Raw genomic sequence first — 26,616 nt, 5'->3', positions numbered from 1 at the left:
TCCAGCAAAGCAGGAGTGAGCCCTTCAAACTAGGATGGCTCACAGGCTTCACGTTAACCAAGTGCTTAAGTGTTTTGCTGAAGCAGAGCTACAGCGCTCAGCGACTTGCAGGATTTAGCCTCTAGAGAGGGGCCCAGATACCGCCACAGCCTGTAACTCTGTGCACAAAGGATTGTTTCAGGGAGGGAAAAGCCCTGTGTTATTGCTACAGGCTGAGCACAGGAAAGTGAAACTAACCTTCTTTGGGCACTAAGAAGGGGCCATGGCTGCTGTGAGCCCTGCTGAGAGTCTGCACAAGGAAGCTGCCTGTCCCATCTGCCTGGTGTATTTTACAGGCCCATAGACTGTGGGCAGAATTTCTGCCGAGCCTGGATCACCCAGTTCTGGGGAGGAGGGGGGATCAGGGCCAAGCTACTCCTGTCCTCAGTGCAGAGGTGTTTAATCCCCAGAGGAACTTCAGGCCAGACAGGCAGCTGGCAAACACCACAGAACTAATTAAGTGTTTCGGGTTATGAACACAGAAAGAGCCAGGATGGGGAGGAAACAGTGAGAAACACAAGGAGGCTTTGAGACTGTTCTGCATAGAGGATCAAATCCCGATCTGTGTGGTTTGTGATAGATCCCAGGAGCATAGGTCTCACAATGTGATTCCAGTAGAGGAGGCTGCCCAGGAATACAAGGCAGGAAACTGCTCTGTATTGTAGGGTTACCATACGTCCGGATTTTCCCGGACATGTCCGGCTTTTGGGGGCTCAAATCCCCGTCCGGGGGAAAATCCCCAAAAGCCGGGCATGTCCGGGAAAATCGGGAGGCTCGGCCGGGGCCTCTTTGTGCGGGGCCGGGGGCATGGTGCCGGGCCGGGAGCCGGGCCTGCGGGTCGGGGAGCCGGGCCCGCGGGGCGGGGGACCGGGCCGGGCCCGCGGGGCGGGGGGCCGGGCCGGGGTCGGGGAGCCGGGCCGGGGTCGGGGGGCTGGGGGCCGGGCCGGGGGGCCGGGCCCGTGGGGCTGGGAGCCGGACCGGGCCCGCGGGTCGGGGAGCCGGGCCGGGATCGGGGGGCCGGGCCGGGCCCGCGGGTCGGGGAGCCGGGCCGGGGTCGGGGGGCTGGGGGGCCGGGCCCGTGGGGCTGGGAGCCGAGCCGGGCCGGGCCCGCGGGTCGGGGAGCCGGGCCGGGATCGGGGAGCCGGGGGCCGGGCCCGCGGGGCTGGGAGCTGGGGGGTGCGCCGGGCCGCCGGGGGTGGTCGGCCGGGGCCGGCACCCCAGGGCCCGAGCCGACCCAGGCTGGAGCCGCCGGGGGAGCTAGCCTGGGCTGAGCTGGGCTGGGCCGCGCCTCCTCCCCCCCACACCCCCCCTTACCTGCTTCAGGCTTCCCGCGAATTAAATGTTCTCGGGAAGCAGGGGAGGGGGCGGAGACTTTGGGAGGGGGAGGGGGCGTGGGCGGGGCCCCCGGGAGTGTCCTCCATTAGGAGGGACAAAATATGGTAACCCTATGTATTGTCCTGATCCAGAAATGTTATCTTTACATAGTGACTTTTTAATATTAATTTATATTGTTTCTAGTTGCATTTAGAATCCCTCGCCTAATGCACCTTGGCATTTGGATGTAATATTTGACTGGTATAAGAAGCGGTTAGTATTACCAATTCTAAGCATTCAAAACTCATGAGTCAGGCCTCCCAAAATCATAAGATTGGCTCAGAAATCATGACATTTGAAAACAATAAATATTGGGTCTCTTTATTTGCCTTCTGGCTTTTGAGGCTTTAGGGTTCATGTTTCCAAGCTTTGGTCCATGGACATGTGGGCGAGGAACATATATTTTTGTTTTTAATGAAAGCTGTAAGTCTCACATAGTCACCTGACTCCAGGAGCTGGGGCTTTAAGAAAACCATCAGCTACTGCGAGACTCAGAATACAACCATGAGTTTGCAACGCTGATTGAACCTGATCTCTTCCAGCAGCTGGAAGTTTCCTGGGATCAGTGTTAGTTTTCCTGTTGGTTTAATAAATGGGATAGAGCTAAAGCACAACTTAAATGGAATCCAGGCAACAGTGTAATGTTTTGTTTTGAGGGGGTGGGAGAGACCAACCCAGAAAAGAAAAACCAGATTGAACCATTTCCCTTCCTTTCCCTTAGGAACATATCTGGGGTTGTCTGGAGATTCTGAAGAAACAGAGAGAAGCTCTCCTTGCCTTTATATCACATGGAGAAAAGGAAAGCCTGGAACTGTGCTATTGCCACTCAGGGCAAATTCAAATAGGGGCAGTTTTATTACTATCCTCTGGGCCAGATTGTACCCCCTTGTTCTATGCATGGAAGGGAACATCTACATATGGATTTCACCCCACCTGTGCAGAAAAGGGAAGGTATCTGCAGCCCAGGAAAGAGTGGCTGGATCAGGGCTGGGTGAGTCACGGCAGCCCTCCCACTAACCCTATGGAGAGTAGATAGGGAAGAGCCCCTGCGGTCCTGTATGATTACTCTCAGGGCTGGCCTACACTGAAAACTTATATCAGCATAGCCACCTCTCTCAGGGGGTGTGTGAAAAATCCACCCCCCGAGGGATGTAGCCATGCGGACCTAACTTCCGGTGGAGACAGCGCTAGGTTGAAAGAATTCTTCCATTGACCTAGCTACTGCCTCTCTGGGAGGTGGATTAACTACAGCAATGGGAGACCCTCCCATCATTGTAGTGAGTGTCTTCCTGTAGCATTTTAAGTGTATATGTAAGCAGAGTCTGAATGAGCTCTCCCCTGACATCTAGTGGTGAACTGTGGAAAAAGACTTCAGGAGCTGATCTTGTCCGCAGAGTTCACCTCCCACCCTGTGTGGAAGGGGGCGGGGGGTAAGGAGGCATCTTACATGCTCCACTGCTTGGGTACTCGCTCATTGCCCCAATTGCCGATTGCCGTGCCTCTCTGTGGGGCTCTACTCTGGGCACGCCTCTCCAACAGCCACCCTGCGGGCCGCTTGCCGCACCTCTCCAAAAAACCTACCCTCCTACCCACACGGTCTTCCACAGTGTCACCAAGGGAGCAACAACGACATTAGCCAATAAAATACCTCCTCTGGGTTCCCCAGCGTGTGTCTCTTTTAAAGCATAACCAACCTGGGGCAGGGACTGTCTCCATTTTGTGCACTGTACCCTGCAAGCACCTGGCCAGTGATTACCAAGTAATGGGTTTGATTCCCCAGTCCATTGCGCCCGTGCGACCCGCTGGCTTTCAGTGGAGATAATCCCACTTTATGCTGGTGGAATGGAGAATAGAGTCAGGCCCAGTGGGTCTGGAACCCTGGTTGAGCCCAAATGAGATTGCCAGAGCCAATGTGCCATTCTCGGGAGCCTGCTCAGAATGACAGTAACTTTTAGAGTTGGACACTAAGCAGTGAAAGGGTGGGGCTGGGCATGAAGTTTCAGCCAGGGGAAGCCAGCAGACTATGCATTCTCTCTCTCTCTCTTTCTGGTTGGTTTTCTGCTACAAAGCAATAAATAAAGCCAGACAAATTCTTGGATTTCAGCAGACACCTATTTTTAGGGGGTTGCAATGCAGGACTCACTTGCACAATTCTGTTCAGAATGGGTAGAAACATTCCTCCTCAGTTCCTGAGCTAACCTACCCATCTGAGTCAATACTCCTTCATCTGGTGGGTTTTAGGTGGGTAGCCAAAATCAGACTTTAGGGAGAGATTTTCAAAGGCACAAATGGGAGTTGGAGGTGGCCTAGCTGCCCCTTGTGCCTTTGAAACTCTCACCATGTGATGGAAAATGACATGTCATATTAACTATGGAGCAGCTGCTGTCACTCCATCATGTGTGTGCGACACATTGTACCAGGCACGGAGGGCAAAACCCAGCTCCCATGCTGCCAAAGGTACTAGGCGCAAGCTTAAGGAAGTGCCATAAATGGGTGCTCAAAGGGATGTTGCAGGAGCTGAGACCAGCAAAGAAGGGGTAAATATTGGTCAGCAAATCTGCAGGGAGGTAATAAGAGCAGGTAATTGGGAGGTGAATCAAATTCAGCTGTCAACAAAACCATTTCCCAAGGGCAATAAGAGCAGGAGGATGGTGCTTTCCCCTACTCCCCACCCCGATCTAGCATTTTCCAAGCATCCGCTCACTGGCCACAAAGGAAGCAGGGAAGTCAAACAGCCTCCCCCCGGAGCACATCACTTATGCGCGGGGCCTGTGCAGCCAAACCTCAGTCTGCTCCACAATGCAGCAGGGGCTCCCAGGCCACGCTGCTCTAGGACGCCTGCTCCCTGCCATGTTTGCATAGCTTTGGTGGTTTTAATACCTGCCCTGACAAATACAACTTAAAATGTCTCGGTGGGTGCTCTCTGGATCCAGCCAGCAGCTGTGGCGAAGGAGACGCTCTGCCCTGCGATGGAAACAAACAAACACACAAGTGGTGAGAAGGACCCTGGCTCTAAGCACCCTCTCTCTGGTTATTCCCTTTAGTCTCCTATGTTAAGGTACCATCCAGGGCCAGGGTGTTCTACTGAGTCAGCTTCAAAGCAGGAAATGCAATCAGATAGTTATGCCCCCAGCCTACTCCAGTAGGACGGGCTGCGGAGGGCAGGAGATTACAGCCTTGGCTGTGGGAAGCTGATAGCTAGTCCAGTCCCTGCCTCTGCCAGCAGGTGGTGCTGTAAGCAATGGTCTAGGAGTGCAGGTCATAGGCCAGCTTGCACTATAGCAGCCACAGCTTTTCCCAGGAGGCAGGGCTGGCCTTAGGGAAAACAGCACTTTGACAACCTTGTATTTTGGCATCCCTGGCCCCTGTTGTCTCCCCATCCATGCCCCCATCGCCCCTGGTCCCCACTGCCTCCCCAGATTCCACACGCATCCCCCCAGGTCCCTACTGACTCCCCAGGCTTGCCAGCCCCCCCATCACCTCTGGGCCCTGCTGTCCCCCCCCCCCCATTGCCCGGAGCTCCCTTTTGTGGTCTCGCATGCCAGGCCCACCCCACTTCTTGCCTCTTGACCACGGCACTCTGGGCGGTTGTCCACGTTGCCCTCCTGTAAGGCCGGCCCTGCCAGCAGAAGTGACTCCAGGGAAGGGTGTAGGACTGGGAGACCCATATGCCTTGCTGCCCGCTAACTTTTCCGAGCAGCGAAGATCAGAGATGCACAGCGCAGTGATGTAGTGGGGAGACACTGTACCTTCGGGCAAAGGAATGCGCTGCCCCGATGCTACCAGCACAGCCTCCAGGGGGGCCAGCTGCGGGTCACGGGAGGACTTTGTCACCTTTATCCTAACGTTCTCTTTGGTGAGTGTGAAGTTCAACTTGCTTCCAAGATAAGAGACTCCAGTGACTTTGAGTTTGCTGATGTTGTCCGGGCATATGGGGTCGAAGTTCAGGCTGCTCTTGGTGATCCTAGGAAAGGCAGAGGGGAGTCAGGGGCTATGTTAGTGAATTCCATCCACGGGGAAAGAGACACTGGGTATTCTCCTTCCTGGGCTGTCATTTTCTTAGAATATCAGTGAGTCTTCCAGCACACCCTCTTGAGCTGGGAGCAACAACAGGACTAAAGCAAATACCAGCTGTGAGAACCTGAGCATCTCCCAGAACAGCCTTGCTAGAATACAGCACAGCTGGTGGCTTGAGCGTGCAAAGTGTCTGCTATTACCTCCACCTGGAGAAAACCAGCTCATCAAATAGGGAAGGGAACCTCTGTGTAAACCCAAAAACCACAGCAGATTGTAGAAGAGGGAGAATCAGTTCCCTTTCTGTGAATAACTCCCTCCGGGCAGAGTTTGGTGGTGATGGTCTCATGTAGCTCTTACTCTCTATGGTCACTGCAGAGATGGACTTTAGGCTACGGTGTCTTTAGTTCTTTACAAAAAATAATTCCTAGTCAATCTGCTTTTTGCTGGTTAGTTTCCTTAGCAGTCGCTAAGTGGCATGCAATGTGCCACAGCTCATGACTGACTCTTCCAGCACTGTTGCCTGAGCTACTGGCAACAGCTTAACTCAGAACTACATCACAAAAGATTGGGTGGCTCTGGAACATGCTAATGGCATGTGGAGCCTTAACCTAGGTTACTGGTTCAACTCTGGCCCAGTGTCCTTGTGACAAATGGTTGTTAGCAGCTGATGTGATAAAGCCCTGGCTTGACAAAGCCCTGGCTGGGATGATTTATTTGGGGATTGGTCCTGCTTTGAGCAGGGGGTTGGACTAGATGACCTCCTGAGGTCCCTTCCAACCTGGATATTCTATGATGTCTGTTTGGAGGCCCATGTGAAATGAGTTGGAGGAGGGGTGGAAGTCATCTCAGTCTGCTTTCTAAGGGAGGTTTGGATTCGGATTCAAACTCTGTGGCTTGAGTCCATGTCTAAGTGGAACATGGAGTCCACATACCTTTGACTGGTGGAAAGGTGGCGATTAAGTTTGGATTAAGTTTGAAACCTGCAACTTACACCTGTGTCTACCAGAGACTTTGGAGTTTCTCACACCTAATACTGACCACACACACCAACAATGAATGCAACTCATTCGCACTAAGTATTTTGCTACGTATCAATCTTACCACCTCTAAACTCGATCTGACCTCAACTAAGCTCTTTAAGAATATGTTCCAGGACCAGAATCACATCTGTTTTGGGTATAAATGCTGTGGCCTTAGCTTTGAAAATCCATCAGATCTGACCACTCTAAAGTGCTCTCTGGGTGCTGCTTTTAGTGCCACTGAGGAGGCTTTAGTTAATTTTTTTCTAACTCAGAGGTTCAATTTTTTTTTCAGAACCACAACTTCCCATGCAGCTAACTGGCTCCCCTTTAAACCATTTACTTACTGCAGGTGCAACTGGCTTTGACCCATAGGGCAAGAACACTTGGAAATGGCTCCACATGTGTGTCAGGTGAGCTCTCAACTCTTGCTCTGAATTGGCTCCATTCTCACCGTGCCAGCCCAAGTTTCTCAGTCTCAGCTGCATATTTCCCTTCCTCAGAAGTTGATGTCAGTGGTGAGTTCCACCACGTGGTCTATTTTGGGCCCTTTAGTTATTTACAGTTTCTCTGTCACTGTGGGGAAGATAGCAACAAAGAGTCCTGTGGGGAAGATGTTGTTTTTAAGCCTGGAGGCTGGTGTGCCTGGTCATTAGGGTGATATCCAGATCTCTACTTTGCTCTAATTTCAATATTGATTCAGCTGGCTTTGCTCTGCTCTGGGTCTCTTATATCTGGATATAAATTTTGTGGCTGCAGCCACTTTCCCCACAGTTAATTATGAATAAACCAGAAAAAACTGCGTTAGTAAAAGGGCTCAGACATTATTACCAGCTTCTGGCAAATCTTAAAGAGATTGAACAGAGTCCCCTGCAGAGCCATGTTCCTTTCCTGTAATCTCTCTCCCTGAATGCTGCTCATCAGGATATTTGTGTGTCAATAGGAAACAATCTCCTTCCCCTGATGTCACAATAAATCACTTGATGGTGATATCCCAGGCCAATGATTCATACACCACTGGGTGAAACCAAATCTTAGGAGATGCATCTGGCTAGAATGGAGAGCGCTTCTGTCTGCTCATCACCATCTTCCTACCCAGCAGAGAAGAGAAAGGGAAGGTAGAAAATGGCGTTGTAAAATGGTAGTTTGCTAACGGGTTATTTTGACACCCCCTGCCCACAGTGGGAGGGGAGGTCTCAGATAGAGCTAGTTGGAAACTAGAATTCCTGTTCCGTAGGAAATTTAATTTAAAAATAAATAAATTCTGAATTGGAACAAAAAGTCAAAACTTAGAAATATCACAGCAGATCCAAAATTTCTAAATTTTGTTTCAGAAACATCAAACCAAAGCAGTTTAATAAGGTTGAAATGAAATAATTTGATCTCAATGAAACATTTTCCATCAAATGTATTGGAATGTATCAATTTAGTCGAATCAGCATTTTCTGATGGAAAACTCTTCTGTTAGAAAACGTTCAACCAGCTCTACTCTCAAGTAGTGCCCGAGGCGAGAAAAGACAGTCTTGTAGCTGAAACACAGGATTGAGGCTCCGGAGATGTAGCTTCTCAGCTCTGCAACTGACTTATCATGTCACTTTGAGGAAGTCACTTGCTCTTCTGAGCCTCAGTTTCCCCATTTTTAAAATGGGAAGGATGCTAGTATTATTATCGAGAGGGGAGACCAGTCCCCCTGAGATTCAGGCCAACTTTAATATTTACAATGTTGAAGTTTGACTTAGCCTTTGGTCACCTCAAGAAGTGATTTCTGTGATGTGTCTCCAGTGATTTCCATTAATTTTGAGAAAATCTAATCCAGCATATATTTCAAATACACAACAAGAGTCAGTCTATTTATGACATTACTTAAGAGGGGCAATCTCTTGCTGTCTAATTTATAAAACATCAATAGGCAGATTTAAAAGCTTACTCAAAATGTTCCGTTCTGTAAGGCTATACAGGGCACATTCAAAGATATTTACTTTGTTTGCTTTTAAAAGTGTATTTTAATGTTGATGGTTGACTTCCATTTTTGGAAACTGGCCTATTAATATAAAGTGGATTATATATATTTTTTAAATTTGTTATGGGTATTTGCACTAATTTTTTAATCAAGATAGATCGAATTAATAATTTCAGAATTAATGGATTCAGGTCTTAGGGCTGGTCTACACTATAAAGTTAGGTTGACACCCCTGAGAGATGTAGCAAAACTGATCTAAGCTCCAGTGTAGACACTGCTAGGTCAATGGAAGAATTCTTCCGTTGACCTAGCTACCACCGCTTGGTGAGGTGGATTTACTACAGAAGAATCCCTTCCATTGTTGTAGGAAGTGTCTACACTATAGCACTACAACTGTGCCGCTGTATTGCTTCTAGTGTAGCCATACCCTTGGTGGCCTTGTCCCTCCCACCTTAGTTGGTGAAGAAGCTGGAGCTACCCCCTATTTTGACTTGGCTAGGTCTGGATACCTAAGATAAACATCTGGGAGGCTAAGGCATGGAATCCTCTAGGGAGTGTTATGGGATCCTTTGATCCTACTGGGGTTTCAATCTCCATTGGAGAAGCTGAGTGGGATTTTCAGAATGGCTCAGTGTTGGCCTGACCCTGCTCCTATTGATGATAACGGGTTTACCATTGACCTCAACGGGGGCAGAGTTAGGTCAGTGCTTTTGAAAATCCCACCCTGTTCTCTGCAATTCACTAGTTACCATCTGGGCTCCTAGGGGATTGTAAGCGTTGTTGTTTGTCCATTACCTGCAGAGAGCTGTCAGAGGACATGGGTGGGATAGTACCCTCCATTCAGAGATGATGCCATAGACTGGAAAGACTTTAAGCCCCAGCATCCTGAATGCTTTCGCCATAGGACCAGTTATCTTGCTACATTTAAATGTGAAGGTTCTTAGAGATCTTTTGTTGTGGTTGTCAAGAAATTCAACAGGTAGCACTAGCGCTCTCACCTGAACCCCGTGTATCCGAAAAGGATGGCCTGCAGGAATCCCCCCATGCCTGTCAGGAAATTCACAGCTCCTGACCCGTCGGAGTTCTCCACCCAGATCTACAGCAACACGTGAGAGAGAAATGACTTAGGCCAGTCAGGATTTATTAGTTACGCTTCATAACATTACATGCGGTTGGAAAGTGTTAATTATGAGCATCACTTGTCTGGTCCCCTGGGAGCCCAGAGAACTGCCCCCACTCCTGCCACAGAAGGATAGGGTGGATATGATGCATTCTTCCCACATAGTCCTGCTGCCCCACCGTGGGGAAAAGGGGAACCCTATTTAGGTCTTCCCTGCTCCTCAGCCCTTTGCCCAGCAGAAGGAGAAAGGGAGCCATGGTGGGTGAGATCTAGTCACCATTGGAAACAGGGGAATTGAGAGCTGAGAGTGGGCCCTCTCCTAGCACTGAGGGATGGTGGTGTTGCAATGCCCCCGGCCCTGCGGCCCACCCTTGATACGAGGAGCTGGCCGGGAGAGCAGAGCAGGGTGCTGCTTGTCCCACTGCCCCCACCCATAATGAGGAGAAGGAATCTGAGGTGAGTATGATGCCTGCACATTAGCCCTGCTTCCCCTGGTGAGAGGAGAGGGAGAAGGGTGGTGGTGCCATTTCCCCATTGCCCATCAGTGCGCAGGGGGATGGGGGTAGTGAACTGCCCTGCAGTAGGCAAGACAGAACTCAATAACACAGAAGAGGCTGCAGTAACTGATAATACAGTTAATGTAGGTGCCAGTCTGAGTGACATCTGTCAGCATCATGGGCCGCTTGTGACCAGCCATTACAGACCTGCCCAGATAGACTCGCCTTCCATCTATCTACAGTGGTAGGGAGCAAACCCCACTGCACCTGCCTGACCTTGAATGGCTCGGTGATGTTGTTGAAACACTTGTTCAGTTGACTCTGCGCCCTCTGGATCTCCTTCAGCTCCATCCAGCCAACCGCAAACATGCTCTGCAGGAAAGAGAACCAAACAGGTGCCTCCTAGGTGCACTGCGAGGAGCTGAGCCCTGCAGGAGGCTCACCCCTTTCACACTGAAACCACTTGGCTTCCACTCCGCTTGGCAGCTTACCCAGGTCATGGCTGGCCCATCCAGCTCAGTGACAGGTTCATACATCTCCAGGTCGTTCCTTCGGACTTCAGAGCTCATGGGATACATCATTGGGTATCCGAGCAAGACAACATCAGCTTGTTTCACCTGCTTACCTGGGGAAGGGACAGACAGAGGGGCAGGGCATATATGGGAACTAGGAATGACAGGTGATGGGCCCAACTTGAATCTCAGATCCCAGGGTGAGCGTGCAGGGCTGGCAGCTAGAAAGATCAATGTTTTACTAGTACATTAAGCTAATTTGATAGGGAGTCATTTAATGCAATACACTGAGAACCATGTGATGCTATTTCAACAGAGCAAAACTATAACTGAAGTGCAAAGCAAGCCTAGAGAAGTTGGGTCATGGACACAGGAGATCAGCTGGGTATGGCTCAGGTCTGTAAGTTAGATCAAGACACAGCGATTTCCAGTTTGTTTAGAAAGTTTTTCATGGACATGGTCCTAGCAGGTTCCTTCTCTGGAAGCTGGTGCAGGGCCAGGATATCACCCCAAATGCCAGGTTTTAACATGGTGTTAACCAGGCAAGGCAGCTTCTCAAAACAAGGCACAATGGAGTGACTCACAGACATGCAGGTGCACATGCACGACCCCAGATTTAGGACCAAGCAGGCACTCTCGTGGCAAAGCAGCTTTTAATTGAATTAACGTTTCAGTGCACAATTATCTTTTTTGCATGCACAGAACCAGGGAGCTGCAGGCATTACCGTGGAGCTCAGCCTTGCAAATGTAGCTTCAATGTCTAAACAAACATTCAAACAGTAACCGTGCCACTCGCAACCAGGGAAAGGGCAAATTCCCCAGGCACTATGGACCTATCCCTGGCAAAGAAAATCTTGACAGAGGCCAACTTCTTTAATAATAACTAGGTGTGGCAATAGTCGATTTTTATTTTTTATAGTTTTGATAGATAATATTGATGTTTATTTTTAAACATGTTATTAGATTTGTATTCAGTTAAATGTTCACTGTTGTGGGAAATTATGGGAGGGAGTCAGACAATAATTATTTAATGACAGTAGACGTTGAGATTCAGAGTTAAAGCATTATAACGATTAAAACAAAAACTGTCAACATCACGTGTCAAAATACACAACGGAAATCGCCGTAAATCAAATTCTAAGACGTTCCCAAGCAGCATTTTTCTTATTTTGCCAATTGGTAAAATTCAATTATTATCACTGGAAATATTTTTTCATCACTTTGTGTATGGACAGTGAAATTGACATTTACCAATAAAAATTGAATCCTTCCAAGCCTAATAACAACCCAGAGATGAGAAACATCCCATCCAGTGCAGAGAACAGCTCAGAAGCCACACCTTCTAGAATAAGAACCTGGGTTAGGTGACCCACCAGCACTCACACCGCATCAGCATCGACCCTTCTTCAATAGAGAAAGTACCAGGCCAGCAACGCAGCGCTTGCCCTAAACCTTACGTAGTCAGGATCCGAGGTTACTATTGTGCTGTAAAGCATCCTCAAAGGACAAATCGAGGCTGAGATGCAGCCCCTCCCCTTCCTGTTCCTCCGACTCACCTGGGCTGTACCCGTCGTACTCTGGATGGTAGTTCCTGGCTGCATCAAACGGCACTTTGACTTTCTTGGCAACCTCCTGCCACTCCTCAGGGACAGGGATCTGGAAATCACGGGCCACGTCGGCTGCAAAGTTCAAGCTGCGGGCAGGGGAGTGAGGAGAGGCTGTTTATATGGTGTCTGCAATGCTTTACAGAGCAAAATATAAGAAGAATTGGAAGCAAAGGCGCTAACCCAGCCAGTCGCCCACAAGGGAAATAGCAAGACTGAAAGACCATGGCCCAAAGCATGAGCTTCGGAGAGCCGCTGATGCCTCCTGGAGCCTGGGCTTTCTTCTGAAACCCGCCAGCTTGCTAAGCAGCAGGGAAGACTGATCAGAGTCTGGAAGAATGGTTCAGTGTTTCTAGAAATCATGCGCGTTACCTCCTCTGGGCCACGGCATTGGTGTAAACAGAGTTATCGACACTGTAGTGATACTCATCGGGGGGCATGACACCTGGAGGAAAAGGGAGAAGACATCACACCAGGGCACTGTCTGTCCTTTTGTTTTAAACCCCTTGCTCCGGGGATTGGTGAGAGGCTATGGAACCTTTCCCCTTGAGGTCGCTGGTTTGCATTGTAGCTAAGTGTTAGTGGGTGGCCTTTGGGAAGCAAGCAGGGATTTCAGTGCAGCTCCCAGTGGAGAAGTATACATCACTGGCACCTGTGTTGGCAGCCTTACTGGAGAGGTTACAGACTCTGGACTACCTTCTGAGCCATAGTGATGTTTCCTTAGCCTCAGGGTTGAGGCCCATTGGCAGGGTGATGTGGATGGAGCGGCATGCATGGTACCTGTTCTTTGAATTAATAGTTAGAGCTCCTAACTCCACAGTGGTGAATCTGGTACCTTCCCCTAGCACTGTGTTCAATCATTTACTATATGGGAGTGGAGAAGATTATCCTTGGGGATAGAGAGGTGTTAATTTCCCAGTAGAGAGGGGATCCCTTAGATTAACAATAACCTTTTCTTTCAAACACTGGTGCACAGTGAATGGGATCTCAGGAAGAAAGAGACAGTTGTAGGTAGTACAAGGATTTTCCAATATTCTGCAACCACAGCTCTGCTCATACACGTCCATCCTGACACACAACAGCCCCCATTATTCCACCCCAGGCCCCACACAGCTCTGCCCAGGCACCCCGGTCCTGATCTGCAGCACCTCCTGCTTTCTTACTCTTCCTTCTCCTGAGAGAGACAAGGTGTGGGAGGGAATGTCTTTTATTGGGCCATCCTCTGTTGGGGAGATAGACAAGGTTTTGAGGCACACTGAACTCTCCTTTGGGTCTTTCTTCTCCGATGAGCCCAGACAAATGGCCCAACTCCCAGCACAGAGCGAAGGGGCAGCTGTGACGCACCTTTTCCCCTCTGGCCTGCTGCCCCTCACTCAGCAAGGAGGAAGGGGAAACCATGGCAGGCGTAATATGCTTTGTCCATCTCATTGCCCCTGAAGCTGGCAGGAAGGAAGAAGGCTCCGTATCTCTTCTGGCTCATGGGAAGAGGTGATGCTATGCTAGACTTCCACCTCCCCCAGACATACCAAAGTACATGTTGGGTAGGCGATGCTGACTAATTCGCCTGTGGGCTGTAGGATGAGACAAAAACACCTTTTCGCATGCAACTCACTGCTGTATTTGAATGCAGATCTGCAGAGGCTAAAGGCCTGTGTGCTAGCCCACTGGGCTGTGCCACCATCCTCTCCTTGCTCCTACTTCTACTCTGATGAGAGCACATTCTCCATTTCCCGCGTAGCACAAGGCACATCCTTATCAGAACTGAAATGAGATCTGCTTCTGATGCAGCGACAACGGCAGATATGGGGAGCTCCATGCCTATGGCCATCCTGTCTGGAAGGGTGCAATGCAGGGCCTGAGAGAGTGGGAGACTGGGTGAGCCTGGAAGGTGCAAGGGAGCTGCTCCAGCCACTCTCTAAGCACACAGTAAAGCTACGCTGGGTCTGAGTGGGAGCTGGGTGTTAAGCCCATAGTAGCTGCTCAGGAATGCAGGGGACCTGAGAGCCAGTGCATCCCATGCAGAGAACAGCTGTTACCATATGTCAGAGTGAGGCAGGCCAAGCTGGAGAAGCTGTGGGCTTTCACCTGCCAAGTCCTCTCCCAGAAACCAGCTCCCAGGCAGGGGAATTACCTTTGATGTGGTAGCACTGCTCCTCCTGACTCCACACCACCCTGCTGCACCAGTACTGAGCCACCATACTGACCACGTCCCAGGCTCCTTCCTCCCTGAACAGCTTCTGGTCCTGGAGGGAGCCAAACCCAGAGAGAGAGAGATACAGGGAGCTACAAGGAACAGAGACACTTGTACCCAAACCCAGAGAGATGGGGAGCTGGAAAGAAGATGGACATTGACCAAAGAGCCTGTTGGCTTAAATCACAGCAGCTGCTTCCCTTGCATTTTTCCAGCGTCAGCACAAGCACATTCCCTTTGTCCAATTCATCACATGACTGATACTGCAATACTCTTTGGGGGTGCTATTCCCAGTGGAGTTTGTTTACAGGCTTGGATATCCCTGAAGTTTCAGCAGTAGCGTGCAATATACCCTCCACCCTAGACACTACCTCCACAGTAAAGAAATAAGGCCAAATTCAGCACTAGCATAAGTGGATGCAATTCCATGGATTTCAGCAGGAGTTGCACCAGGTTGAATTTGGCCCATTAACTCATTTGAAGTGTGTGTAATCTCCTTAGTGAGGAAATCTCATACCACCCACTCTAAGCAATTCCACACAATGGAGGGGCGCACCATCCTCTCCCTGTGCTTGATGGGTAGAGGAGACTCTAGGAGAAAATGAACCTCTGTCCTGTTCTGCACACATTGTGTGACAGGCTTTTCCCAGAGGAATTGGGGGGAAATTCAGTTCCCTGAGCAGGCAAGCAAACAGCTCTGTGGACTGGACTTTGTACCTGCCAGTAATTTTCAGGCCTAAGAGACATTTCAGGTATGTCTACACTGTAGTGTAAGCCCAGGGTTAGTACAACTCAGGTTAGCAGACCCTGGGTTTGTTATCCTAGGGGTTTGAGCATCTACACTCATTTGTAACAGCAGGGTAGAAATTGTTGAACCCTGGGTCCCAACCTGGGGCTCCAGCGTCTACACTGCTTTATGTGGCCCCAAATTCAATCACCCATATCCCAAATGTCCTAGTGCCCTCCCATAGTGTGGCTGCTCTAGCCCTTTATTTGTGGTGCTGTGTGGGAAAACTTGACTGTCCATCTGATTATCCAGAAGAAAAAGAAAGTCATCCCATGGGATTGTGGTATACTTTTGGTGGTCTTGCAGAGCATAAGTCTAACAGGTCTGTATCTACACTGCAAAGTAATAGGGCTTGAACCCTGGGTCCTAGCTCGGCTCAGGCTTGGACCCTCCACACCGGTGGGGTCCTGGGACGCTGGGTCTGAGCCCTGGATTAGCATGATTTGTGTGTAAATGGAAGGGTTAGGCTTGAGCCTAAATTCTAATCCTGGGTTTATAATGCAGTGTTGACATACCCTTAAAAGGCTTCATGTCAGCCCCACCCACTTTTGAGAAGACAGGTTTCTAACTGGATGACAGAGAAAACTGACAGCTGCAAAAATCAATGGGGGCTATTTAATGCTTCTCTTTAGTTGGGATTCTTTAGCTCCTACTCAGAGAGTGTTTAGACTCAGGGCAAGGGAGACACGAGAAAGATAAATGTAATACTCAGGGCACGAGGAGAGCAGCAGGGCTGTTAGGGGGTCCAGGGGACTCTGGTAACTGGTTGTACCAGCAGTAGTTAGGGGAAGGGGTAAAGAGAGACTAGTCCAGGGTTGGAAAGCAAGATGCTGAAGAGTGAAATAAGGAACTATATCTGAGGAGCAGGCGTTGAAGAAGGGCCACTGTAGATTGTGGAGAGCCTAGTCAGGGAGTGTTACTGGCCGTTGTGAATGGGGGAAAGGACAGCAGAGACAATCTGCTCTGGGAGGGGAGGAGCAAAGTGACCAAGGACCCCATCCAAGGAATTGTCCAGTAGACTGGTAGATTTGGCAACTGGGCCTGCCCTGTTTCTGGCACCATCATCATACCTGCACCACACTGCGCGCGTCTCGGTTACCTGTGTGGTGTGATAATACTGCTCAAATGCCAGCAAAACATCCCCATTGATGTGAACTTCTTGAGCTCCATAAATCTCTTCAGGGCAGACTTCCTGGCCCGTGGCTGCGCTCTCCCAAGGGAACTTAGCACCCTGCCAGAAAAAATACCCCCCGGAGAGGCTGAGCATGACCCTCTGAACTGAACAGATCAGGGCAAGCTAAGCATCAAGAGGTTTATTTCCTTTGGTGGCTGTCGTCTCTGTTTGTTTTCTGACAAGTCTGTTCCTACCTTGTATCCCTGCTCCTGGGCGTTCTTCAGGGCTCCACCTAGTGCTCGAATACGGTACTTCAGGATGGCTCGGGCTGCTTCAGGGTAAAATAACAGGATGTTTGGGTATACCCACGTGTCCTGGAAACAGAAAATGAGTCTATATAAGGTCAGACACTTAGTGAAACTAGGGGAGGTTAGGACAATGAGTGTGCCAGGACCCAGAGAGAACACCAGGGCCAGGGCTTGCCCTCCCAGCCTCTGAATACTGTGGGATCCATACTCCCGGAGCCACTGAGGCCCTGCCAACACAACCACTGTTAACTGTGCATGTAACTGGCTAGTTGCACTGTCACCTTAGCTCATTAAAAGTAACATGGTTGAGCTGTGCCCACACAGGAGTATTTCTGCCCTCACACCCATGTGGGTGTCTCCATACCTGCCACGCTCCCGAGCCCTGTTTAGAATCATAGAATCATAGAATATCAGAGTTGGAAGGGACCTCAAGAGGTCATCTAGTCCAACCCCCTGCTCAAAGCAGGACCAATTCCCAGCTAAATCATCCCAGCCAGGGCTTTGTCAAGCCGGGCCTTAAAAACCTCCAAGGAAGGAGACTCCACCACTTCCCTAGGTAACGCATTCCAGTGTTTCACCACCCTCCTAGTGAAATAGTTTTTCCTGATATCCAACCTGGACCTCCCCCACTGCAATTTGAGACCATTGCTCCTTGTTCTGTCATCTGCCACCACTGAGAACAGCCGAGCTCCATCCTCTTTGGAACCCCCCTTCAGGTAGTTGAAGGCTGCTATCAAATCCCCCCTCATTCTTCTCTTCTGGAGACTAAACAATCCCAGTTCCCTCAGCCTCTCCTCATAAGTCATGTGCTCCAGACCCCTAATCATTTTTGTTGCCCTCCGCTGGACTCTTTCCAATTTTTCCACATCCTTCTTGTAGTGTGGGGCCCAAAACTGGACACAGTATTCCAGATGAGGCCTCACCAATGTCGAATAAAGGGGAACGATCACGTTCCTCGATCTGCTGGCATTGCCCCTACTTATACAGCCCAAAATGCCGTTAGCCTTCTTGGCAACAAGAGCACACTGTTGACTCATATCCAGCTTCTCGTCCACTGTGACCCCTAGGTCCTTTTCTGCAGAACTGCTACCTAGCCATTCGGTCCCTAGTCTGTAGCAGTGCATGGGATTCTTCCGTCCTAAGTGCAGGACTCTGCACTTGTCCTTGTTGAACCTCATCAGGTTTTTTTCGGCCCAATCCTCTAATTTGTCTAGATCCCTCTGTATCCGATCCCTACCCTCTAGTGTATCTACCACGCCTCCTAGTTTAGTGTCATCTGCAAACTTGCTGAGAGTGCAGTCCACACCATCCTCCAGATCATTAATAAAGATATTAAACAAAACCGGCCCCAGGACCGACCCTTGGGGCACTCCGCTTGAAACCGGCTGCCAACTAGACATGGAGCCATTGATCACTACCCGTTGAGCCCGATGATCTAGCCAGCTTTCTATCCACCTTACAGTCCATTCATCCAGCCCATACTTCTTTAACTTGGCGGCAAGAATACCGTGGGAGACCGTATCAAAAGCTTTGCTAAAGTCAAGGAATAACACATCCACTGCTTTCCCCTCATCCACAGAGCCAGTTATCTCATCATACAAGGCAATTAGGTTAGTCAGGCACGACTTCCCCTGCGTGAATCCATGCTGACTGTTCCTGATCACTTTCCTCTCCTCTAAATGTTTCATAATTGATTCCTTGAGGACCTGCTCCATGATTTTTCCAGGGACTGAGGTGAGGCTGACTGGCCTGTAGTTCCCCGGATCCTCCTTCTTCCCTTTTTTAAAGATGGGCACTACATTAGCCTTTTTCCAGTCATCTGGGACCTCCCCTGATCGCCATGAGTTTTCAAAAATAATGGCTAATGGCTCTGCAATCTCACCCGCCAACTCCTTTAGCACCCTCGGATGCAGCGCATCCGACCCCATGGACTTGTGCACGTCCAGTTTTTCTAAATAGTCCCGAACCACTTCTTTCTCCACAGAGGGTTGGTCACCTTCTCCCCATGCTGTACTGCCCAGTGCAGCAATCTGGGAGCTGACCTTGTGCGTGAAGAAAGAGGCAAAAAAATCATTGAGTACATTAGCTTTTTCCACATCCTCGGTCACTAGGTTGCCTCCCTCATTCAGTAAGGGGCCCACACTTTCCTTGGGCTTGCCTGTTTGTATCAGAGCATTCTGGGGGAATCCAAGCAGTTCTCCCATAGTGCCCCAGAGGGGGGCAGAGAGCCTGGAGGATGTTCTACGCAGCAGCAGCACTTGGGGTAAGGTTGTTCCACCCCACAGATTGCTAGGAAGACGGGCCACCCAAACCAGTTCCAGAGACCTGGTGTAACTGCTGCCCACACTACAGAATAGTCTATGCAGTGAGCCAATTATAGGAAGAAAACCGTGTGCTGATATAAGCCTCTGGCAGGGGGGAAACATTCTGAGCTGACTGTGGTCACCACACTAAACATACTTAGTCAACCCTGCCAAGAATGGGTTATGAATCTGGCATAGGGACAGGATCTGGGTTTAGCAGGTTCTACATCCCACCACACTCCTGCCATTAGTTGTCTTCCCAGCCTCCGAGTGCTGTAGGATACACACCCCAGGGCACGGTGACCAAGATTTGCCCTATCAGCCTCCCAAGACGTAGACTGTTGCCACACCTCCCATCCAGTGCTGCATTTCCCACGCCCAGACTGGAGTGCTGTAGCATGTCTGATCCCCAGAATGGAATTATGGGCTGCAATCCTCTATAGCCTACCTGGTCCCAGAAGACGTGCCCCCAGTAGTCTTCTCCCTGCGTGCCATTGGATAACCCGCCGGGGCTGATTCCATGGAAGAGGAAGTCAGGAGAATCCAGGGGAGGAATTGCACTCAGTAGGTAATAGAGACATCCATACAGGGCCTGCCTCAAAGGGAGAGGCCCATCTACATCGACCCGGCATCCTTTCCAGAGAGCTGCCCAGGCCTGGGTGTGAGAGGAGTATAAGGAGCCAGCAGCAATCAGGGACGTTCCTTCGCTAAAGCACCTCTTCACTTCCTCTTCACTCTCTGCCACGGCGGTCAGGAACTCCCAGGTTCTCTCCTGCTCCTCCCCTGGCAGGGTCACAGCCTGCGGCACTGGAGTCCAGATCATGTGCACCATGGGCTGGGGAGCCTCCTCCACCTCAGGGATCAAAGTTTTCCCATAAATATATCTGCAAGATATAGCAAATAGCATGGGAAATTGCAGCTTCGCCTCAGCAGGCAGAGAGGGGTCACAAAGTGCATGACTCAAGGGGCCAGATCCTCCGCTGGTGTAAATCAGTGTAGTTCTGTTTACTCCAAAATAGTTACGTCAATTCATAGCAGCTGAGGATCAGGCCCATACTGTTGTGTAGAACGGGCCTTCCTTCCCCACCGGCCCGTTTAGCTAAGTGGGACTCTCACCACCAGAGAGAGTTTCCGAGTCTGAAATGTATCATGACTCTCATTCCACTGTTATTAGGAAGAGCTGTGGAGCACAGCGTAGGGGTGGTGAGAAGAGAGCCCAATAGACATGGAGGGGAAATAGACAGATGACCCAGAGAAGGGGAGAGTCCAAGGTTCCCATTTACACCCCCTCTTTCCTCCCCTGGATTGTCTCGTTGGCCCAGATCCTCTAAGGCAATGGTTCCCAAACTGGGGTTTTGAACCCCTAGGGGTTCGCAAAATGTTACAGGGGGTTCTTAGGAAAAAAATCCGTAATGGCGGATAGCATGGGGCCAGCAGCCCGGAGCCCTTGGACTTCCAAGAACTAAGCAGATCAAAGCAAGCATGTCTATCACACTGAGATTTAAACTTCAAGACTCCTTATAAGAAATAGAAAGGGAGGTGGATATTTTTTGCTGTTTTTAAAATTAAATAGGTAGCTAGTTTTGTTTTTAAAATTATTATGAAGAACAAGTTTAAGCTTTGTTGTACCGTGTGTTGTTTGCCTGGACTGCTCAAGACCTGAATGCTTGTGTAGGATGAACTCTTGGAGTTGGCTTCTTAAATACCTTCATGCTGTTTCACATCTGATACTCCTTGATGAAACATAGGAGCCTTGTCTTATAACAGGCTTATTCAAAGTGATACAAGCTACGGAAGTGAGATCTTGGAAGAGTGTTGCTGTTTTCATAATGTAATAAAAATAATGTAATAATAAATAATTAATAATAATGTGTAATAAGCTTGTCATAAAAAATATATTTCCAAGATCGCTGCTTTTATAATTTATACTCAGGTAAAGGAGAAAATCCCTGGAAATATTCATTTTTAGGAGGGGGGTTGCGAGACTTGACATTTTAGTGAAAGGGGTTCACAGGTTGTTAAAGTTTGGGAACCCTGCTCTAAGGTATTTAGGTTCCCAACTTTCATTCATTTCAAGCCTAAACACCTTGTGCTGTCTTCCCCCTTCAGATTGTCTTCCTCTCCACGCCCCTGGTGGGAAAATATGGCAAAATGCAGATGGCAAGATGCCCCTCCTCTGGGCAGCACCCACCTGCAATGGGACACTGAACAGCTTGAAGTTTACCTCCTGGCTGGCACCACCCGATGGGGTGGGGGTGGGGCTGTCTCCGTCAATTGAATTAATACCCTCCCTCCCCCGAACATCAAATAAACATCAAACAGGAAACTGAAGAAATCCCGACTTAGGTCGAGCTGGACTCTAGAACTCTCAGCTTTCCAGACTCTCCCTTCTCCCTCCATTCTAGTCAGTGGCTGTTGTGGTTGACACGACTGTAGCTGTGACACGTGGCATCCATTGCCATGGCACCATTAAAAGTACCGAGTGCCTGAGGCAGCTCCCAAGAGCCTGACTCTCAGGCCCAGCCCCTCTGGAGCATGGGTAAAGTTGCTCAGAGTCATTCCAGCCTAGATGCCTCTCAGAACCCGAGCCATTGTCCTAGCTCTGTTTTTGTCACCCATTTGAAAGTTGGAAAGAGGGCGAGTCCTTTTGTTCCTCAGGCCACATCCCTGCTGGGTACACCCTACCATGACCACACTCACTGAGCTCCCTGGAAGTCCTGCCCCTTGTGCAAGTCCAGATCTCGGCTCTGTGGCGTGAATTGCATCTGGAGCTGCACAGTCACTGGCGGGCCTTTGATAGTCGATCGCTTGATGGTGATGCTGAAGGCCAGCAGGTGTACAAGGGAGTGGTGGGCGTAGATCCTGTGGGTGGCGGTGTAACCTGGTGACTGAAGCAAGTGGCTGAAAGTCCCTGCAGACACAAACAGAGTTATCATTTGGAGCTTCCGCTCTCAGATGTTTCTGCCTGTTCTCTAAATCTAGGGCCTGATCCTGCTATTGGATCTGGGTGGGTGCAGACCTGTCCTGTTCGGAGTCCTGTTCGGAGCAGGGAGAAAGGACAGTCAGAGGTACCACTGTAACAGGTACATAAAGTGCACATGGGCCCAGAATCTCAAAGGTATTTAGGCACCTAACTTCCCCTGATTTCAATGGGAGTTAGACCGCTCAGTATCATTGAGAATCTGGGCCATAGAGCCTACAGGAAATATGAACCTCCCCAGTAAGTTTAAACCCAGCAGTGATTTATTATCAAAGCAAGAAATGAGCCAGGACCAACCCTCAAAACTGAACTCTGGATCCAAATCTTACAAGCCTGATTCTTCACTCGCTCCCACCACCTTTATGTTGTTGTAACTGAGAGCAGAATCAGCCCAGTGTCTCTAAAACAGACCTACCTAAGTACTCAATACACTGGATCTGAACTCTCCCAAACTTTGGATTTCAAGATCTGGACCAAATTCAAAAACTTTCTCAAGTGCCAGTTTTTCAGAGTGAGATAGAGTAAGCGAGATTAGGTCCAAACTGCGAAGAGGGAGCCTAAACTGGATCCATTCCTTATGTTGTGATCCAGAATCTTATTTCTGGCTGATCCACTGTCTACACTAGTACTGGAACCATTTTATCCAAAAATGTTTAAACATAGTTCTTGCCTGTAAGTACCTTCTAATATAGTTTACCAGGACAGAGCAGCCATGGAAGGAATTATGTTATAAATAGGCTTGTCAGAATTAAATTTTTTTTTTAGAAATAATTTCAACTGGTAATATCAATGTTTATTCTTAAGCATTTTAAAAATCTATTTAAATGGGAGGGTTAGACAATTATTTAATGACAGGAGACACGGAGATTCAAAAAGTTAAAGCTTCATAGCATCACATGTCAAAATATACAAAGTAAATAGCCTTAAATCAAACTCCGATAAATTCTCAAGAAGCATTTTTCCTACTTTGCCTATCTGTAAATTTCAATTATTACCAATGGAAATATTTTTTCATCGGTTTGTCTGTGAAATCAACATTTATCAATAAAAATCGAATCCTTCCAAGCCCAGTTATAAACTGTTTTACCGAATGTCATGGTTAAACATCATTTACTAGCATGGTTCCAGCAGGTGCATAGACATGGCATAAACACTAGTGTCTTATTCTCAGCTAAAGGGAAATTGACCAACCTTAAAAGTGTAATGTGAAGGTGGAAAAAGTCCTCTGTTTTCAGAGTCCAGTATAATCAGGCCTTACAGCTTTCTATGTGTGTGTTTATTTTTAAAGACATTTAGCCACTATTCTGTGAAATTCGCCCCTAAAATCTGCATGTGAGCGCTCCTTGCTAGCGCTGCAGAAGCCATTCACTGTTCCCAGACTGTGGGGTACTGAAAACTGTGTTTAAAGTGTAAGCTATCACTTTAAATTTCTAAGGGGTTTCCTGGTCCTGCTTGCAGGCTAGTGGGCTCTGTAGGGAAACATGCCATTATTAGACTCAGTTCTGCAGACAGCCAGCCTAGAGTAAGGTGGGATGAGTTGTGCCTCTCTTTTTTAGGGAGCAGCCTGCTTTGTCTCTCTCTGTTTTGTTTTTTTTGCGTATGATTGTTTTGAATTCTAAGAAATAAAGTAGTTACATTGCAACCCTTCCAACAAGAGTATTTTATCCTTTTTATCTGTCTTCACTGTGTGTATGCTATGAACATAGCACGGACTTATGCATGCTTTTGTCTGACCACTATCCATGATGCCATACACACAGCAAGAAGGAAACACAAAGCCCTGTTCGTTTCTGGCTCTATTAGAAACATGGGGCCAAGAATGGAGGAGAGAGACTGTGTTGATCCGATCACACAGAAAATGAAAACAGCGGTAGGGAAATTTAGAGATTTAACTTCTAGGCTTCTAAGAGGGAGTCACTGACAATGAGGACAAAAGAAAATCAGGCAAACAAAACATTAAAGCACAAAAACGTAGTTGCTGCTTGGGAGCTGAGGCTCTGTCTGTTTACCTGTCCTGGTGTTCAAAGTGAAGGTCTCTGTCAGTCCATCCTCACCAGGCATGTTGATTCTGACGTTGACAGGGCTAGGGACATCGGCACGGTGAGTGTCCCCCACTGCCCCATTATACACCCCGTTTACATGGAGGATGTCCCTATAAACTCGGGTGCCCAGGTAGGCATTGGTCACTGTTGCAAGGAGGCGGGGATCTGAGGGCAGAGTGCTGGAGGTGAACACAGCAGGATCTGTCCCACCATCTGCCATTGCTACTTCCTGTAAACAGGGAACAGAGTCGGAGACGAGGATTAAATAAAACAACACCATACAGTGAATTTTTGTCAAAGACAATCCTGCACCCCCACAATCTTACTGCAACATTATCATGGTGCCTGGCTGAGATTGCAGAGTGCATTCAGGACGCTTGATGGAGTTGGTCCTGCATTGCTTGTGGGATGAGGAAATACCCCATTTGTTTGGTGGCAGATCGATGAAGGGGTATTAGGAAGTTGCCATGATTTGTAGCTGGTGGCAGGGCATTTCTGACAGTGAGAATGGTGCGTGGAACATGGTTATTTTCAATTTCTCAGGCCTCCATGGCCTCTAGACCTGAGGACTGGAATAGCCATATTGCAAGTCAGGGTTAAGGTGCATTGGTAGAATTGTGGTGAATCTACCACTGGAATAGCAGCCGCTGTTGCAGGTTAGGACTCAGGTGAACTGGTGGGCCTGTGTGGGGCCCAGAACTGGAAGCACAGGGCTGCAGGGCCAATCTGCATTCTCTCCCTGGAAAGTAAAGACTGGCCCAAGGATGAGGAGGAATCAGGAGGGAGTCTGCACTCATTGCATCTTAAAAACAATTCAAAAACTCCACCTGTCAAGAAAAAATACTAGCTGCAACTCATGTGATAATCCTCTCACCTGGCGATGGAAAGCATGCCAGTGCCCGGTTCTGTAATGCACCCCAGGCAGTCATTCTTACCTGTGGAAAGTGGGTGCAAAATGCTACCAAGTCACGCTCTAGCTCAAACAGGAATTAATTTGGAGGAATTCCTGTGTCATACAGGAAGTCAGACTAGATGATCACAATGGTCCCTTCTGGCCTTGGAATCTATGAATCGACGAACAGAAGAGTTTTAGACCCACTTTGAACTAAGTAAATGATTACAAGGCACCAGTCGAGAATCAGGCACAACATTCTATTTCAAATGAAAATGCTTCTGTCAGAATGTCGTAGGAAAATTCAAGTGGCTGATTCCTTCTCCCTCCCCACCTGCATCTTACTGCAATGGATGTCTCCCTTCTCTTCTAGATAGTCACTGCACTATTTGTTTTGGGAGAGAGACACAATCCCATGGGAGACTTTGAACTTAGGGATCTGGTCCAACTCCCTTTGAAGTTCACAGAGGAGTAAGATCAAGGCAAGCCCGGGTAGTTTTTCTCCCTGTAAGGGCTAGGCATGCAAGAACTTGGCAGGCCAGGCCAGGATTCATAAGTTGCTGGCTGTTTGGGACCTTCAGTAATGAGAACGCAGCTGGGCGGCAGCTCCCCTGCTATTAATCTCTCTCTCCCAGTGCCAGGCTGGCAGTACTGGAAATCCCTCCCTCTGCTCATGGCTGGCAGCTCTCCTGTCAAACTCTCATGGCAGTTTCCTGCCTGTAAATGCCTCTCTCTGTGCTTGTGCCTGGTGGCCCCCAGGAATCAGCCAGGCAGAAAACGAAACCCACCAGGTTTCAGGGAGAAGTTGAAAAGTTAGATATTGTATCTTGCCTTCTCCTTCAGGGCTCGGCTGGACTCTGGCAGCTTGAGGCTGCTGCTGCAGCTGCAGGATCTCCTGTAGGAGGGGCGAGGGAGGGTAGAAGGAAGTCACTGAGCGGAGAGGAGAGGAAGGAAATAACTTTTTTTGAAAGAAAAACATTGAGACAGGTACTGCTCTAGGGGGATCTCCTGACACACTCCTCTCCGTGTAAGGGAGCTCACTGCTTAATGTATACAAAGGGCGTGAAGTGCTGAGGCCTTATCCATAAGGACTGGCTGTCTAGAGATCAGATTGCTGCAGGGGCTGTCCCAAACTCAAGCTCCTGTAGGACAAGCAGAGGGAGGGAAGCCCCGAGCCGAGTAGCTTTCAGCTGCAGATTGCACAAGACATTCCGTGAGGATTGGGATTATTACCAAGCATGATCTTTGTCTAGGGACTGGCTGTTTGTCCCTTCCCGCTCTCCCGCTACAATCCCATGGGAGGTGAGGGGTGGAAAGGGGGGAAGGTGGAAATATATCACTTTTAATGGTGAATGAATGCAAGTGACAGGGAATGGGTTCAAAATGCTGACCCCGTTTGCCATATAAAGGAGGGGAGAGCATGTCTACACTGCGGCCACTACAGCGACACAGCTACAGTACTGCAGCTGTGCTGCCATAGCATAAACGCTTCCTACGTCGGCAGAATGGGTTTTTCCATTGATGTAGGGAACCCACCTCTCCCGGGGTACTTAGCAGGCCAATGGAAGAATCGTTCAGTTGCGCTAGCTGCATCTACACTGGGAAAGGGGGCAAGGGGGAGTTAGGTCAACCTAACTACAGTGCTCAGGGTGCAGTTTTTTTCACAGTCATTAGCGCCGTAGTTAGTCAACCAAAGTTTGAGGTGAGTATGTTTACACAGCATTTTGGAGCAAGTCTCTTAGTCCAGACCAACAGACAGGCTAGCAGGGCTCCCAGTTGCGCTCTAGAAATAGCTGTATAGACACAGCTTTGAAGCTGCGGCTCAAGCTCAAGCATAGGGGGGTGGGCTGATCTGCT

The 26,616-nt window shown here is 49.1% G+C and overlaps 1 protein-coding gene across 5 annotated transcripts; it reads right to left on the bottom strand.

Annotated features, from left to right (window-relative positions):
- Positions 1–1,742: 1,742 nt before the first annotated feature.
- Positions 1,743–25,662, bottom strand: PGGHG (protein-glucosylgalactosylhydroxylysine glucosidase). Of its 5 annotated transcripts, none has more exons than XM_054024844.1 (14): positions 25,591–25,662; positions 23,835–24,096; positions 21,546–21,756; positions 19,294–19,729; positions 16,489–16,608; positions 16,220–16,351; positions 14,274–14,385; positions 12,515–12,587; positions 12,095–12,231; positions 10,518–10,651; positions 10,294–10,398; positions 9,408–9,505; positions 5,163–5,377; positions 1,743–4,377 (listed from the first exon to the last, which is right to left on the bottom strand). In XM_054024844.1, exons 2-14 carry the CDS (start codon positions 24,085–24,087, stop codon positions 4,313–4,315), a joined length of 2,091 nt encoding a protein of 696 aa, XP_053880819.1. In that variant the 5' UTR covers positions 24,088–24,096; positions 25,591–25,662; the 3' UTR covers positions 1,743–4,312. The 5 variants fall into 5 exon arrangements, with proteins under 5 accessions (XP_053880819.1, XP_053880821.1, XP_053880820.1 ...); XM_054024846.1 differs by having other exon boundaries at positions 10,303–10,398; XM_054024845.1 differs by lacking the exon at positions 25,591–25,662 and adding an exon at positions 24,803–24,921.
- Positions 25,663–26,616: the final 954 nt, after the last annotated feature.

The sequence above is a fragment of the Malaclemys terrapin genome, chromosome 4 (genome assembly GCF_027887155.1).
Source record: "Malaclemys terrapin pileata isolate rMalTer1 chromosome 4, rMalTer1.hap1, whole genome shotgun sequence".
NCBI classification, from domain to species: Eukaryota; Metazoa; Chordata; order Testudines; family Emydidae; genus Malaclemys; species Malaclemys terrapin.
Note: the sequence above shows the minus strand (reverse complement) of the source record. Positions and strands in the feature narration are given on the sequence as shown.